Below are 16,869 nucleotides of genomic sequence, written 5' to 3' on the forward strand. Positions count from 1 at the left end.
TGATTGTCAGATTCAAAATGGCCAATACTAGTCCATTTCAGCTCACTAATGCCTAGGATATCAATGCTTATGCATTCCATTTCATTCTTAACAATTTCCAATTTTTTCTGCTTCAATTATTAATGGGTGTTTACAGCTGTGCCCCATCAGCAAAGGATGGCCCCAAGGGCTTTACTCCATTCTCATCATCAAGGTCAATTCTATTCTGAGTGCCTTCCAACCTGAGGGGTTCATTTTCCAGCACTATTTCTGACAATATCCTGGTGTTCTTCATCATGTTTCAATATTCTGGTGCTGACAGTGTGCCACTGCTATTCATAAAGTTTATCAGTGACTAAATATCCAAAAGTAGTCCATCTGTCCTTCTTCCTAGTCTTTGTCTGGAAGCTCAGCTGAAACCTGTTCACCGTGGGTGATCCTGCTGATATTTAAAATACCCATGGCATAGCTTCCAGAATCACAACACCAGGTAAGCCATCACAGTACAACAAATTGCCAGGCGAGTAAAAATGGAGTAAAGATGGATTATTCAATAAAGCATCTTAGAACAATGGTTATTCTTTTGGAAAAAAATTCAAATGTATCCCTATTTCACACAATACAAAAAAATAATTTCTAAATGGATTTAAAAGTTAAGTTTAAAACTATAAAAGTGTAAGAAGAAAAGGATATTTTTACAACTTTGAGGTGAGAGGAAAGTACTTAAAGCAAGTAAGCAAACTCAGGCCATTAAAGAAAGATGTAATATTTTGAACAAAAAATAGTGAAGCAAAAATTGTAAATAAAATGTCTACACACAACCAAAACAGACATGGCAGTATTTTTGTATTAATTTTTATTATTAATATTTTAATTCCTAGAAATTAATAAGGCAAGCCAAAAGAGATACTAAATATCCATAGCAAATCAACAGATGAAATATAAACAGGCAAAACTCATATGATTACAACTTGGTTTTTGAAAAGAGAGAGACGACATGCCGAGATGATGTTGTTAAGTGCCGTGGAGTCAGTCCTGACTCACAACGACCCTATGTAAGGTTTCTGAGAATGGCTGATGTGTCTGAACCACCAACTTAATGGTTAGCAGTCCAATACTTAACCTACAGCACCACACCAGGACTCCATAGATACAGTTTATGCAAATTTAGAAATGAAGTCAGAAAGGCTCTATATTAAATGGTCATTATCTCTGGGATAAGGTGAGTAAGTATGTGTGGGTGAGGGAGCGTAGGGAGAGGCAGCTTTCACTTCTCACTTTGCAGGGGTATTTTTACCTGATGAGACTATGAGTAATATTTTCCTTACAGTATTTTTCAAATTCAAAATACGTGACTTACACTTAGGTGGAAATCTTATAATATGGCCTAAATTTATTCTGGAACATTGACACCTTCTTAACTGGTCAAAAATGAAGTAGTGCTTACTGTGACATTTTAGTTACACTTGATGTCAACACTTATAGACTCTCTTCCTCCTATGCTTGAATTTTACTATCTCTTCAATCTAACCTGACTCAAACAGCATGACTCTACATCAACCACAGGAAACAACACAGTTCTTCTGATACATGGTTTGACCTAAAGAAAAAATCTTGGGAGTAAAAGCCCAGATTCATGCGTATCTATACTCAGCTAATTTTGGATCAAACAGGGTAGAACTTTTAGGCTGTTCTGTAATTATTTTTTTTAATAAACTGAGTTTGCAGTAAATTAATGAGTAGTTTCAACTTTTTTTTCTTTAGTTTCTTTTCAGTCTTCTTTTTTAAACATTTTTATTGTGAATTGGGTGAAGGTTTACAGAGCAGATCAGTTTCCCATTCAACAATTCACACACAATTTGTCTCCTCATTGACTGCCATTCCCACAATCTAGCATTCACTTATCCACTTCCTCCCTGAGTTTCCTGTTTCCATTCTTCCTCCCTGTCTAACCCTCTGAACTTCGTCCTTGACTAAATGCTGCCCTTTGATCTCAAATGGTTAATTACTTTAAGGTATGCATGTCTCCATAACATTACTATTAACCTTATAGAACTGTCTATGGTTTGGCTGAAAATTGAGCAATGGGAGGGAGTTCATTTCCAGACGTGAGGGGCGACTAAGGGCCATAGTCTTGGGGTTTCCACCGATCTCCACCCAATCAGTAAACATGGTCTATTTTATGATTTGAGTTTTGGTCTACATTTTTCTCATACTCTACCCAAGACCATCTAATGTGATCCTTTTCAGAGCAATTAGTAGGGTAGCCAGACACCTTATTTAGTTCTTCTGGTGAGGCTCTTGAAGACTGATATTCATGTGGTCCATTAGTCCATTTGACTAACTGTTTCTATGTGTCTTTAATTTTTATCACTCTTTTTTTGCACCTTAGATGGCTGCCCACAAGTTTTTAAGACACATATTTTTTATGAAATATGTCTTTCTGATACATGCACAATGACAAATACAGCCAGTTCTTGAAAAACAAGAAAACTGGATACAAATGGAATATGTGATTAATCGCCTCCAGGAACAAATGCACCCTCTGCCATGAAAACAGAAAAACTAGATGGAGCCCAGCTACCATTACTGAACATTTTGATCAAAGATTCCATTAAAGATCTCTGATCAAAAGATGGAAAATGCAGAATAAATTTTTAAATAATCACAGACTCTCAAACTATTGTCATGAAATAATCTTTAAACCTAAAACCAAAAATATCCCCTGAGGGCAAGTTACACATTGTCTACCTAAAATGGGGAGGACTATAAGGGCATGAAGTGACTGGCTTACAAGTTATCAAGAGGGAGCTTAGTTTCAGAGTGTGCGGGGGAAGGTAGAGCCCTATTGAATAGTTTTCATCTTGTCTAGACGGGTCTGGTGAAAGGTTATGGGGATAAGATTCTTATGATTCAATAGTGAGTAATAGTTATCATGACTAACTGCAACTGTCACAACTGTAAAGGTAGAAGTTTTGTAACAAAAAGAAGGAAGTAGTTAATCTTACAGGCCAGAAACAGAGGACCCTAGGATTGCACAATATGAAGAATGTACACAATGTAACTAAATTGTACATGTAGAAACTGCTGAATTGGTATATGTTTTACTGTGCATATTCTTAACAACTAAATAGCATTTAAAAAAAAACAAACAAACAAGCTAGGAAAAACAAAAACCTTTTATTTGAGTAGATTTTTTGTTGCTTTGCTTTTTAATCAATATTATCTTGTAGGTCAATTTCCAACATATTTTATCCAGTCACTGGGGATCAAAATGACATCCCAACAACCTAATTAATGCCCAAAATATAGCAGAAGAAGCTCCCTGCTTAGTAGAAAAAGTTTGTCAGTATCAAAATTTATGATCTGGCAAACATCTGATGAGAAAGGATCAGTACATTACTGCAGTACCAGTCTCTTTCCCTAACCACTGTATTTCATTCATCCAGAGAGGGCCCAAGGGAATTGATTGGCTGTGGTCCCACAGAAGTAACTGCTACTGTCAGCACAATTTATATTACTTAGGTGTATTCTTTTAGCACATAATTTTCTGCACTGATCAAATACAGCAGCTAATACGGTGTCTTATATGTGGTAAGTATATAACAAACAGTTCTTAAGTGAATGCTCAATTAACTAAAGAAGAGAATAAAGTGTTTCTTTCAACAATTTTTGACAAATAAATCATTGCTTTTTCCCTATTACAAGGTTTATTTTTTGAGAAATGAAGTTGACATGAAAATATAATGCTATTATGCTAAGGCGTGATTTTAAGATCCCATCTTACAACTTTGTTATCTGTAATTCTTTGTGATGCCAAAAAGCTTACCTTGTTGAAATAAAGACTTTTTGTGTATGCCTGATACTATGAAATAGATGCTGTTTTATATATAATCATTTAACTGAGTCATAAAATTGTTATAAATACATATAATTGCCACTTTGAAGGTAATCAAAAGTACTGTTACAAAATCACAGAAACCTTTTATTAAACAAATTTATCAAAATGTGAAGCTATTTTTTCAGGACATACCCCTCATCTAGGTCTAGATAACTCTAAAGGCAGTGTTTTCCATCTCTGTAACCCTTCCATGAAGAATTCTATGCTCTTTAATTTTGTTGTTGTTCAGTGCTATTGAGTCAATTCTGACTCATAACAACTCTGTATAGGGTTTCTGAGGAGCAGCTGGTAGATTTGAACCATTGACCTTGCAGCTCAAACAGATCTTGTGGTCCAGTGCTACAGTACCACACCAGGACTCCATGACATAATGACAGTCTTGGCATCCTCAGGGAATTCAAATTGTGTGTTCCTTTTTAAATGGTCTTAGAGTTGAGGAACAAAGAGAAGTCTGAAGGCATAAGATCAGGGCTGTAGGGTTGACAGGGTAATTTCCCAATGAAATTCTCATATGATAGTCCTTGCTATCCAAGAACGAGCAGGTGAAGTGTGGGGATGGAAAAAGGCAGTGCAACTTTTCCGGCCCTTTTCTTACCAATACAGTTACTGTTTTCTTAAAACTTCTTCCCAATAGGCCCCTGTGATTGTTCTGTCCTATGGAAAAAACTATCAAAATTACCTCTTCAGAATCCTTAAAAAAAAAAAGGTTCATAACCTTAGATAACCTCCTTTGTCCTGAATTTAACCAGCCCAGTAGATGCCATCAGAAGTTACTGTTTTGACTGGACCTTAGATTTGAAGGCACCCTAATGAGACTTTGTTAAGTACTGTCAAATCGGTTATAACTCAGTGATCCTGTAAAGGATTTTCAAGGAGCAACTCATGAGCTTGAACCGCCACCTTTGCAGTCCGGTGCATTAACCAGCAGAGCTACACCAGGACTCCCTAAGGAGATTAGGACAAGTATGTTCCTGAGAAAATTCAACTGCAGCCATCAGTGGATTGCAGAGATGTTACAACATATTTGGTTTGGAAGAAACCCATGTACATATGAATTGGAACCCTAGTGGCACTACTATTTGACTTACTCTCATATAACAACTATCTTTAGAGAGTAAGATAATTTCATGTAACCGTCGCAAATTGAGAGAAAAATACCATAGGCAATGTAAAATCAATGAGATAAAAATATCCAACTATAATCAATTGAAATGTGATTATAGTTAGGAATAAATAGGACTTCTGGTGTGACATTGTACGATAAGCACTGGATTATTAATCACAAGGTCAGTGGTTCAAATCTAGCAGCTGCTTCTCAGATGGAAAACGACTCGATGGCACTTACTAACAACTACAACATGAGTATAGATTTATTTGAGTATCATAACGAGGACTCTGCTCTAGTTAAGATGAACTTATAATTTAATGATTAATGTTAATATGTTCAAACTACTCCCATAGAATAGATCCTAACACAAGCAGAGTAAGCTTCCACATCAGGCACATACTTACCCCTAGTTCTATATCTTCTGAATGAAGCTTGGCTTGGATTGCTGCAAATCCACCCAATTCTCCAAACTGAGAAGCAAAAAAAAAAAAGCAGAAATTAGTGTAAAAAAACATGGAGTCCTAGTGTGGCTCTTGGTTAATGCGCTGGACTGCAAAATGCGCTTGAACTGGGAGGCCTGCAGTTCAAGTACACCAGCTGCTCTTCGGAAACCCTACACAGGGAGTATGGGTCGGAACCTGACTCTACAGCACTTAACAACAACAGGAACAATGTTAAAAGACCATACATTAATAATTAAAGCAAGTCGCTAAGCCTACCATTTTATTTTATCTCTATGCTCTATAAACAGTCTCAACAGAATGATCACAAAGTTAATGGTACACTACAGCAAAGTCCTGAGTCCAAAGCTGATGTTTATCTGTATGAAAAGTACATACAAGAGGGAAGAACCATAGACCAAAGTTCTGCTATTCTCTCTAAACATCATTTACTTAAACGGATCTCAGTTTGGTTGTTAGTTGCTGAGAATGACCTCATGTAGACGCAGAGTAGAACTGCTACACAGTTCTACAGTTTTCCAAGACAGTGACATTTCAGAAGCAAGGTCACCAGGCCTGTCTTCCAAAGTCCCTCTGGGTGGGCTTGAACTGCTAACCTTTCTGTTAGTAGTCAACCACCACCAAAACATTTGTGCCAATTGTGCACTCCATGAAATCTCATTCGAAAATAGAAGACATTATAATGAATATATTAATAAAAGCTGGGTACCTTATTTACCAAATCCACGACCCATCCATGAGGCTCCTATGAGAAAAGAAAACAGAAAATGAGATGGCAATAGAAAAGCTTTCTCATGAACCCCATCCCTCTTTTTTTAATCCTAAATGAAAAGATGGAAAATAAATATTAAACTCTGAAAAAGAGTTCTGAAAGATTTTCCAAGTGTTTCTTAATGTGTTTTTCTGACATTACACTATACAATTTTAGGCATCTCTAAGTACCTTTTGGTGGGATTGTTACAACACAGACATTTACGCATTTTTGGGTAGCTGACATCATTTCTCTAAAGTCTCCAAGAAACAGGGTAATTTGAGTTAAATTCTCTAAAAAAAGTTATATTTTAGACATTTATAATTATTAACCTAAATAGCAGCAAGTCAGGAATAGAAGATGAATGTTTTAGTCCAGTTGAGAACTAATTACTGTTCCTGGGCAAGCCCTTTCTCTTATCTTCCTTTCCTCCTTCCTTTCCTTTCCTGCGCATTCACTGGTCAAGGGTCTAAATACAGCTCCAATGGCTGGTTATAGAACAGTGACTAAGAGATGCTCATAGTCTAACACTCAGCAAACACAAGTAAGTCAACTGATCAACAAAATAGTTCAAATGGGGCTAAGTCCTATAAAAGGGCAAACAAAAGGTCCTCTCAAATGGAGAATAAAAGATCTATTCTATAGGTGATGGGTCATGGAAAACTCCTCTGTAACCTGGAGTTTAAAGGATGAGATAGATTTAGATTTAGTCACTCAAAAAGCAGCCCAAGCAGAGAGGATGGGAGATAGTAAAGACCCTTCCTTACGAGAAGAACTGAGAGAAATCTCCCCTAGCTGGAACATGGTGAGCAAGGAGAGAGGCCTAGATGATGTTGCAGAGAAAGGCAAAGGTCAGATCATATAGGAACTTGTAGAACAGTTGAAGGAAACTGCAGAAGTAAGAGAGTAATATATGTTATGTCTAAAGATCACTCTTGCAGCTTTGTGGAAAATGGGATGGATGAATGAGAGAGTGAAAAGTAGAGACACTAGCTGGAAACCTAGTGCAGTAGCTAGATAAGACACTATTTGAAGATGGTACCAGAAAAGTTAGAAAGAAGAAGATTTTAGAGTTATTTGAGATAAAATCAAGGAACTTGTTTCTGTTTTGGATGTGCCCAAATTCACAATGACTTTATGGTGTGAGAAACTTTTAGCTGAAAATTTATTCTAACATGGTCTGGATCCTACTGTTCCCAGACACACAGGAGTAAAAGAAATTCCTTTCAGGAAACAAAACTTTCAGTTCCCCACAGATTAAATTCCAAGAAATGTTAAGTGCAAGAAAAACAAAGTATATTTCCATATACATACACAAAAACAAAACACAGTATTATAAGTAAAAGCCAATAGAACCAGACCTGCATATATCAGATACAAATTACAAATTAAGCATCAACAAAACTGGGGGCTGAAATTAAGCAAGAACATGAGACATAAAATAACTATACAAAAGTTGAAAAAGAATCAGATAAAGACTATACATAAAAGAAAAATACAGTAAATGAATTAAAGACTTAATGAAAAAGTGTTAACAGGAGATTAGATCTAAGTAGAAAAAGATTAGTGAACTAGACTACCTATCTGAAACCATGACAAATGCAGCACAAGGAGACAGAAAAGATATGAAGAGGCCTGGGCTGCAGACAACATTTGAAGAGATGTTGCTATTGTTGTTAAACACCACCGAGTCTGTTCCGACCCATAGCGACCCTGTATAGGTTTTCTGAGGAGTGGCTGCTGGGTTTGAACAGCTGACTTTGTGGTTCAAACTAATCCTTGATCCAGAAGCCCAATAAATCTGAGGCACAAATATTTGAAAAGAAGAAAAAAACAATACCTCATAGGAGAGGGAAACTGCCACAGATCAAAGAGAAAGAAAATAGGGCAAAAACAGTTAGGAAAAAAACAGAATATTTTTACAAAGGAACAACAGTTAGACCAACAGTGACTTCTCAACAGCAACAAGAAACACAGGAGACAGGAGAATGGAATATCAATATTTTGGCCAAAAATAAGTATCAATCTAGAATTTAAGACCATGTGAAAATATTCTTCAAGAAATGAGAAATACAGTGAGGTAGAAGACATCAAAAATGAAGACTTAACCACTACCAAGGTGATGGCTTGTGAGTTGCTGTGATTCTGAAAGCTATGCCACTGGTATTTTAAATACCAGCAGGGTCACCCATGGTGGACAGGTTTCAGATGAGCTTCCAGACGAAGAGAGACTAGGAAAATGGAGTGATCAACTTCTTCTGCATATTTAGTCACTGAAAACCTTATGAATAGCAGAAACACTGTCAGATACAGTGCCGGAAAATGAGCCCCTCAGGTTGGAAGGCTGGCCCAAGATCGGGCAGTTTTGTTCTGCTGTGCATAGGGTCGCTCTAAGTCAGTGCCGACTCCATAGCACCTAACAACAAAGGATACTTTATAAGATGTACTTGAGGAAGAAGAAATTCCAAACAGAAGGTCTCAGAGGGAATGGTATATGAAGAAATTAGTATATAAATACAGCTACACCAAAACAATGCATAAAATAACAGTGGGACTATACCCACATAAGCTTGACTACAAACACAGGTCTGACAGAGGATATTTCCATATATATGTTTATATGTGCTGCAAATGTAAACCATGAGTATAGCAGAGCATACAAGGGACAAGCAAAGTTATGAAAACTTCTTTGCTATTGCCAGATATTTTGAGAGAATGGGTCAGTAGGCCCAGGAACAAAAAACCATTGTCTCAAGGGCAATCAAGGCAAACTGGGTTAACATAGTCCACAAAGACAATGATCTACATCCTACTTGGGTGTGTAGTGACTAGGGTCTTCAAAGCCTGTAAGTGGCCATCTAAGGTACAACTACTATTAGCCTCTCCTGTCTGAAGATACACTATAAATAAACAGTCCAAACAAAGGACTAGTGGGCCACATGAACCCCAGTCTCCATGACCCTGAGACCAAAAGAACTAGATGGTCCCAGCTGCTATTGCCAACTGCTCTGAAAGGGATCACAATAGAAGGTCCTGGAGAGAGTGGGAAAAAAATACAAAACAAAACCCTAAATTATAAAAAAGACTAGACTTACTGGTCTGATAAAGACTAGTAGAACTCCTGAGACTATCGTCCTTAGAGACCTTTCATGCTTGGAAATGAATTCACCTTTGTGGCTCTACGTTTAACCAAACAACAGACAGGACTACAAAGTGAACAGGAAGGTATGCACTCCTTGGAATAATTAATCAAACAAGGTCAAAAGGGCAGCATTTGCCCAACAAGTCCTGGTGTGGCACTATAGGATAAGCACTGGATCACAAGGTCAGTTTGAACTACAAGGTTGGGGTTTCAAACTTACCCATCACTCCTATAGAGGGTCGATATGAGTCAGAACTGACTTCATGGCACTTAACAACAACAACAAAGCTCAAAAGGCAGGAAGGGATAGAAAAGAAGGATGAAGGGAAATGGAAAACAGGGAAAGTGTGGGAAGAGAGCTCTTACACTGTGGGGAGTGCAAGCAATGTCACAAAACAAAATGTGTAGGAATTGTTGAATAGAAAATCAATTTACTCTAAAAAATGTTTTACCCAAATCACAATTTTAAAAAAACACTTAAGACCTGATGGTGAATTCTATTTTATAAGGTGAAAAAGATAGGAGTGGACTGAAATAATGCACAGAAACAACAGTCAAGAAATAATGAGTCAATAATAACATTCTAAAGTCTTGATATGTTGTTCAGAGAAGGATATAGGTATTATTGATGACATTTAGATTTTGTTTAGTTCACAAATTAAAATTTTTAGGGGAATGATAAAAAGCAAGACTGGGAGGGTAAGAAGTAGAGTCTTTCATAATGTATGGCTATAGGAGGAAAGCAGTGAACCATACAGAAGCTAGAGAAGGGTGTGGTATTAGATCTTCTAACGGTAGAATTTTCAATAGTGGGGATGATCTAATAAAGAAGAAAAGGTTGAGGAAACCAAAGAGAGAATAAAAATTTAAGGTGTAAAATGATAAAATGATCAAGAGGGGAGGGAATCTAGGGTCCTCTTATAAGGAAAGATCTTTGCTTTGTGATAATGAAAGAAAATTAAAAGTCGGAAACATTTCTGGTTTCAGTTGTTGCATAAGTAAACTGAGAGGAAAAGAATGAGCACTGCTGAGTACTTACTATAGTGAGTCCTGTATTCAGTGCTTTTATATGCATTTGTCATGTAATTCTCAGCACACACCTGATAGTGATACTCTGGGAGACTGCACTGTGTATACACAGTTAAAGATAGCAGACGCTAGACCTAGACTTCATGGGTTCTTTCAACAACCAGATATGTGAATTTGGGCAAGTGGCTTAACTTCTGTGTGCCTCAGTTTCTCATTAATGAAATGGGGCTAAAAACAGTATCCAACTTTCAGAGCTGGTTTGGGAATTAAATTAAATACCAAAGCACATATTCAGTGCCTTTCCACTCAGCTCTTACTGCCTCTCTAAAGTATTGCCAGGCCCTCCAAGGCAGCTTAACTACTCCTTGCTCTGCACTCTGTGCATACTATATTAGTATTGCATCTATTGTTTATTATACTGTTGTTTGGTTGCTGTTTTCCCCACTATACTATAAAACAGGAAGCATGGTGACTCCATACGATAAGCACTAGATTGCAAACCACAAGCTCTGTGGTTCAAGCCTGCCAGCTGTTCCGCGAGAGAAAGATGAGGTTCTCTGCTCCTGCGAAGATTTAAAGCCTTGGAAACCCTGTTCAGGGTTGCTATGGGTTGGAACCAACTTCATGGAACTTAACAACAACACTTAACATATTATAAAATGGAGTCCTGGTATGGCAAAGTAAGATAAGCACTTGACCTCAAGGTTGGTTTGAACCGCAAGGTCAGCAGTTCAAACTCACCAGCCACTCCTTGGAAACCTTACAAAGGGTTGCTATGAGTCAGAATGAACTCAACTGAATTTAACAACCACAATATCCTATCAGCTAGGAACCATGTTTTATTATACTTTATATTAAGGAAAGGTCTGCTCTATTTCTACTTAAGAGTTCCAAAGCCTAGCATAATGCCAGACATTTAGTAAATGCTCAACAAATGATTGTTGGACTAAAACTTTCTTCCTACTAAAGCAATGGACAAGCATTTTATCTACTAAATTCATTTATTTCAACAGTTTCTTGAAAACCAAACAGTGAACCAAAGGGTTAATTAGATTACAGACTCCTTGTGGGTACAATGTTCTTGGCACAATTAGGGGATTTAAATATAAATACTGGTTATTGGTTTGGGGCTTGAAAAAGCAAAAGCTTTTATAAAGTTCAAAAGAAAATAATATTTGAAACTAATGACTAGATTATTTTCTCTAGATACTATTTATTTATTAATTTATTTCTAATGTCCTAGTCTCTCAAAAACATCTCTCAGAAACTGAGAGACCCATTAAACTGGAGTTTTCACAATCTAATAAACAGGACCCTAAAGTCATGTGGTCACTTCTCATTAAATTAAACATCATGTCAAATTTATAAACATCTTCATAATATTAGTCAATGCTTTGGAAAATATGCGATGTTTGAAAATCATGAGCCGTATCAGCTGTTTGTCATTTTTCATAAATTGCTTTAAGCCTCCCATGCAAATTATAATTTTTATAGCTTAGAAAACTCAATACATTTCTCAATAAAAAGATGAAACAAATTATGCTTACCTTTTGGAAAGTAGACACTGGTGAAATAGCAAACATATTTCCCTCTCCAAACACTTCCGGCCAATTCCTTTGAGATACTTTCATTCTGTTTTTAAAATGGTATTCATTATCAGGATTGAAAGCCTAGATTCCAAGAGAACAGAGAAACATTACTGTTATCTATATCTATGGTAACACAAATTAACATTAGAAAAGACAAAATATAGCCCAGGACTCCTTTCTTCATTAATGGAATGTTTCAAAAATACTGATGAAGCATATTTTTCAGTGCAGAGGTACAAACAATAAATGTGATGTTTTCCTGTCCTTTTCAATGTTTATTATGAGGGGAGAAGCACTATGATACCCAAACTCCAGACTTACTAGGACCACCAACCAGAGGCATGACTAGGCAGTGACAACAGAAGTCAGGAGGGTAGAGTATGAGGGAGTGCCCTCTCTCCACACAGTTGTTATTAGTTGTTGTAGAAAAAGACCAGAAACCAAACGACATGAAACCACTATGTGAAAGTACAGAAGTTGTGAATAATCAGGGAGAGCGACAAGGCAAAGAGATTCATTCATTCTAAGAGTTCAAAGAGTTGTTAAAATTAGAAAGCTCTTTCTTTTAAACTGAAAACAGGACAGTTGCTCTACTTTTGAAATAAAATCAAGAACCCTTAACTATTCAACTAATATTTTTAATGATAAAATCATGATCACTCAATGTTACTTATAAGCCAAAGGAGAGCAGGTATTTTACAAAAGTCAAACACAAAGTACTTCATTTTAGAGGTACTGTACCATTGTAAGCACTCCCAGGAGACCAATGGGAATTGGATCTTGTTTTATTCTCTCTGCAACCAATTCTATCAATAGCATCAACATGTTGTAGATTCCTTCATGAATTTCAGTACCCCACTTGTGAACAGCACTTGATGTGAGGAGCTACAAAAGCCAAGGACAGTCAATAGTTTAACTTGAAAGAAAGAAAGTCTATAGTTAATCAGTTCAACATCAGAAAATTATGAGATGATTAATATAATACTTATTTTTATGTAAGATGACTTGCTTTAAAACTCTTAACTATAGTGCCCATCTATTCATTTATTTATTTAGGTTTTGTTTTGTTCTTAAGTTTTAATTTAATTACATTAAAGCAAAATATGTACAAATTGGGAAAGCATTTTATAAATACCCTGTATCAAAGATGAGGCTTTCTGCTCCCATAAAGATTTACAGCCTCAGAAACCCTGTGCAGGGTCACTATGAGTCGGAACCGACTCCACAGTACTTAACAATAACAACATCCACTGTCATTCATTCCAACTCACAGCAACCCTACAGGACAGATTAAGAATTGTCCCAGAGGGCTTCCGAGGCTGTAGTCTTTGCAGAAATCTGTCTCCCTTGCAGTGGCGGGTGGGTTTGAACCATTAATCTTTCAGTTAGCAACCAGGCATTTCATCACTGCATCACCAGTTTTAGGAATACCGTACCAATTTAGTTTACTCATGGTTTCCTTTATGGCAAGTACAAAAGCAATATTCAATTTTTTTTTTTAATTTAAGCAAATGTAATAAAATAGCTCTTTCTACACAATAAGGCACTGTACATTGTTTATGCAGTAGCTGTTTTTCTTAAACAAAATGTAATACAATGGTGCATCATATTATAATCAAAGGTATTTAGATTTGTTAAAGTGGGGAGAAAAGGCAAGTAGATGTTTCTAAAATCTTCTAGTCTTCAAATCCTAAGGGAAGTCAAGTTCAGGGACAACTTCCAGAACAGGGGATGGGAAATCAAAGGGTTTCACTGAATAAAATAACAGCAAATTGATCTGGTGGTGGTTTAACAGGTTCTGTAAAGTTTCCCTTTACAGGACTGTGGCTACACTTGGAACCCTTTAAAAAGAGCAGTCTAGAAGAGGCCCGATATCTAGGGCTCCATGGAAAAAGCGCAGTTCCAAATTTTCTAAAAAGCAATCAGCTACACTACCTGCTCAAATGAGTAGAAATCATAAGATGGGTTTATATAAACCACTAAGTTATCATTTCCACAAGAATTTCATTTTTTGCCTGACTGTATATTCTGCCTATATTTCCACAGTAAGTAATAAAGCAAAATGAAGCAAGAGATTAACACTTAAGAAGCTTTATGTGACTACAAGGGTCATGGCATGACCGTGTAGTATACCACTGGACTGCTAACCACAGGTAGGCAGTTCAAACCCAACAGCTCCTGCTTGGAAACCCTACATTGTTGCTGTTGTTGTAGTTATTAAGTATCATCAAGTCGGTTCTGACCCATAATGACCCAGTATAGGGTTTCCGAGGAGCCGCTGCTGAGCTTGAACCACTGACTTTGCGATTCAAACCGACTTTGCAGTCCAGCGCAATAACCCAAAGCACCACACCAGGACTCCCAGAAGCCCTATGTTGTTGTTGTTGTTGTTGTTGTTAGGTGCCATAGAGTCAGTACCGACTCATAGCAACCTATGCACAGCAGAACGAAACACTGCCCAATCCTGGGCCAACCTCACTATTGTTGCCACGCTTGAGTTCATTGATGCTCCACCTGGCCAATCCATCTCGTTGGGGGTCTTCCTCTTTTTCTCTGACCCCCCACCCTACCAAACATGATATCCTTCTCCAGCAACTGGTCCCTCCTGACAATATGTCCAAAGTATGAAAGACGAAGTGTGGCCATCCTGGCCTCCAAGGAGCACTCTGGCTACACTTCTTCCAACATGGTTGTTTGGCTTTTGGCAGCCCATGGCACTTTCAATATACAGGACCAGAAATGCCTCACGGACCTTAAGAACAACAACCACAGTGTGACTACAAGATAAAAGTGCATGTGGACTAAGTACCACTCCCTCAGCTGCCACCTTTCCTTGTTCATTTCCTAGTTTGAAAAATGGAGTTCTACCTACCTTCCAGAAGATGTGGGGGCAAACAGGCAGAACCTTTGTGAGGAGGTTTAAACAGATGTTTTCCTCCTCCTCCCACCCTTGAATAAACTAATAAATGCAAGCTGGCCTGAGGGTGAAAGGTGAAAACAACTGTAGAAGTAACAGCAAAGACCCTCTGGAGCATTCATTCATGTAATCTTTTATTTATTATTCATCTTCCTGCTTTAAAAAAAAAACTTGAGGCAGCTTATAAGAAAAGCCTAGGGGGCGAAGTCGAGGGAAGACACAGGGTCATCACACCATGACACAAAGCTATGAGAAGCAACGGTCATAACACAAAATACTACTGAGTTTTCTGGCAGTCAAGCCTATAAAAGGCACTTCGAATTCTATAGCACTTTGAGTCAACCAAAGGAAGCATGCCCAATAGATTGGGAAAGGACCTTTTTACTAGCTGGTGTGGCACAGTAAGATAAGCAATGGACTGCTAACTGTAAGGTTGGCGGTTCAAACCCACCACCCAGTCCTTGGAAACCCTATACAGGGTTACTACGAGTCAGAACCGATTCACTGACACTTAACAACAACAAACTCTAGTAGAATTTAAATTTAGTACATGAGGAGGCGGCTTCTAAAAGTTCATGGGGGAAAAAATGGAATTAAAATTGAACAGAATTTTTCTATGACTTTTTTGAATGTCCCTTATAAACATATATACATATATATATATGTAACATAATACAAGGTACCTTTGTATTTGCTGCTTTATGGGAAAATAAAGCCAAACAATATCAAGTGTTCTTTCTGCAACCATTGATTGTACTGTTGTTACTAACAGGTGAGTGCGTAATATAACAGCATTTTCTGAAGCATCTCTATAACTTGCTAGTGAACTGACTTGACATAGGGCTTTCTAGAGCTAGAGATCATCAAGCATGAGTTGTTTTTTTCCTGAGAGTAATAAGTCCTTTTCCATAAATCTAAGTAACATTGAATTTTCTCTTTCTAAGTTTATACATACATTCTGATGTGTGTAACAGTATGTTACATTATAAATACTTTGCTCATTTTAGAAAGCTATAATAAACTATAATGGTTAGATGAATTTGTTTAAAATAAATATTAATCTTGGTTCTATATTATCTCCCCCTAAAATTTTGGAGTCCTGATACAGCACTGTGGTGTGGGTTAATGTGCTGGACTGCAGTTGGTTTGAATCACAAGGTTGGCAGTTTAAGCTCACCAGCTACTCCTCAGGAACCCTATACAGGGTCGCTATGGGTCAGATCCAACTCAACAGCACTTAATAACAAAACAACCATTTTCAAAAGATTTCTTATTTTTTTTCAAAGAAGCAGCTATTTTTGCTAAAATTAGTTTTGTTATTTTTTTAAGCCTTGAATTAAAAGGATATATCTATCAAAATGTAGATGGGAACCATCGTTTGCAAACAGACACTTTTAGGATCAATACAAACTTTACCCATCTGTAGTTCCACTGACTTACTTACACATGAGACAAAAATGGCTACTAAAACCCAGAAAGAAGTACAACACAACAGGAGACTCATTCAGTCAAGAAACATTTAGGGAGCTTTTTCTATGTTATACACTAAAGGAAAAAACAGTATTTATAACTACCAACACAGTCCCTGCTCTAGTGAGAATCCAACACTCATGTTCTGAAAAGGAAATCATGCTGAGTCAGAATGCTCTTGGAAACACAATTCCTGTGATCTCTTATTCTTACTATTAAGCAACATTGTTATCACACTGGGGGTGAGTATATCAATCTAGCTCTAACAGAGACACTGATGCATACATCAAAGGAATAATCTGATCAAGTTAAATTTTTAGTAGTTTAAGATGTCTGCCTCTGTCTCCAAATGATAAGGTATATAAAATAGCTTATATTTTGATAAATGTTATCTTTCTAAGCACTAAGATCATTAGAGTTCACTAAGATGTGTATGCAATTTTCTATTTCATTTACGTCTTAGTCTATTTTTAGCAATTAAATAAAAGAAAGTAAAAATTATATTCAACCAAAGACATATGC

General features: G+C 37.0%; 1 protein-coding gene across 1 annotated transcript in view; it reads right to left on the reverse strand.

Annotated features, from left to right (window-relative positions):
* The window catches only part of USP24 (ubiquitin specific peptidase 24), a 184,720-nt gene that overhangs the window by 107,939 nt on the left and 59,912 nt on the right, over positions 1-16,869 (reverse strand). The window contains exons 4-7 of the mRNA XM_006839815.1: positions 12,702-12,845; positions 11,919-12,041; positions 6,159-6,194; positions 5,393-5,458 (exon numbers count right to left, since the gene is read on the reverse strand). Coding sequence (XP_006839878.1) covers positions 5,393-5,458; positions 6,159-6,194; positions 11,919-12,041; positions 12,702-12,845 — 369 coding nt within the window. The remainder of the gene's footprint in view (positions 1-5,392; positions 5,459-6,158; positions 6,195-11,918; positions 12,042-12,701; positions 12,846-16,869) is intronic.

This window comes from Chrysochloris asiatica, unplaced genomic scaffold, assembly GCF_000296735.1.
Source record: "Chrysochloris asiatica unplaced genomic scaffold, ChrAsi1.0 scaffold00026, whole genome shotgun sequence".
Taxonomy (NCBI): Eukaryota; Metazoa; Chordata; class Mammalia; order Afrosoricida; family Chrysochloridae; genus Chrysochloris; species Chrysochloris asiatica.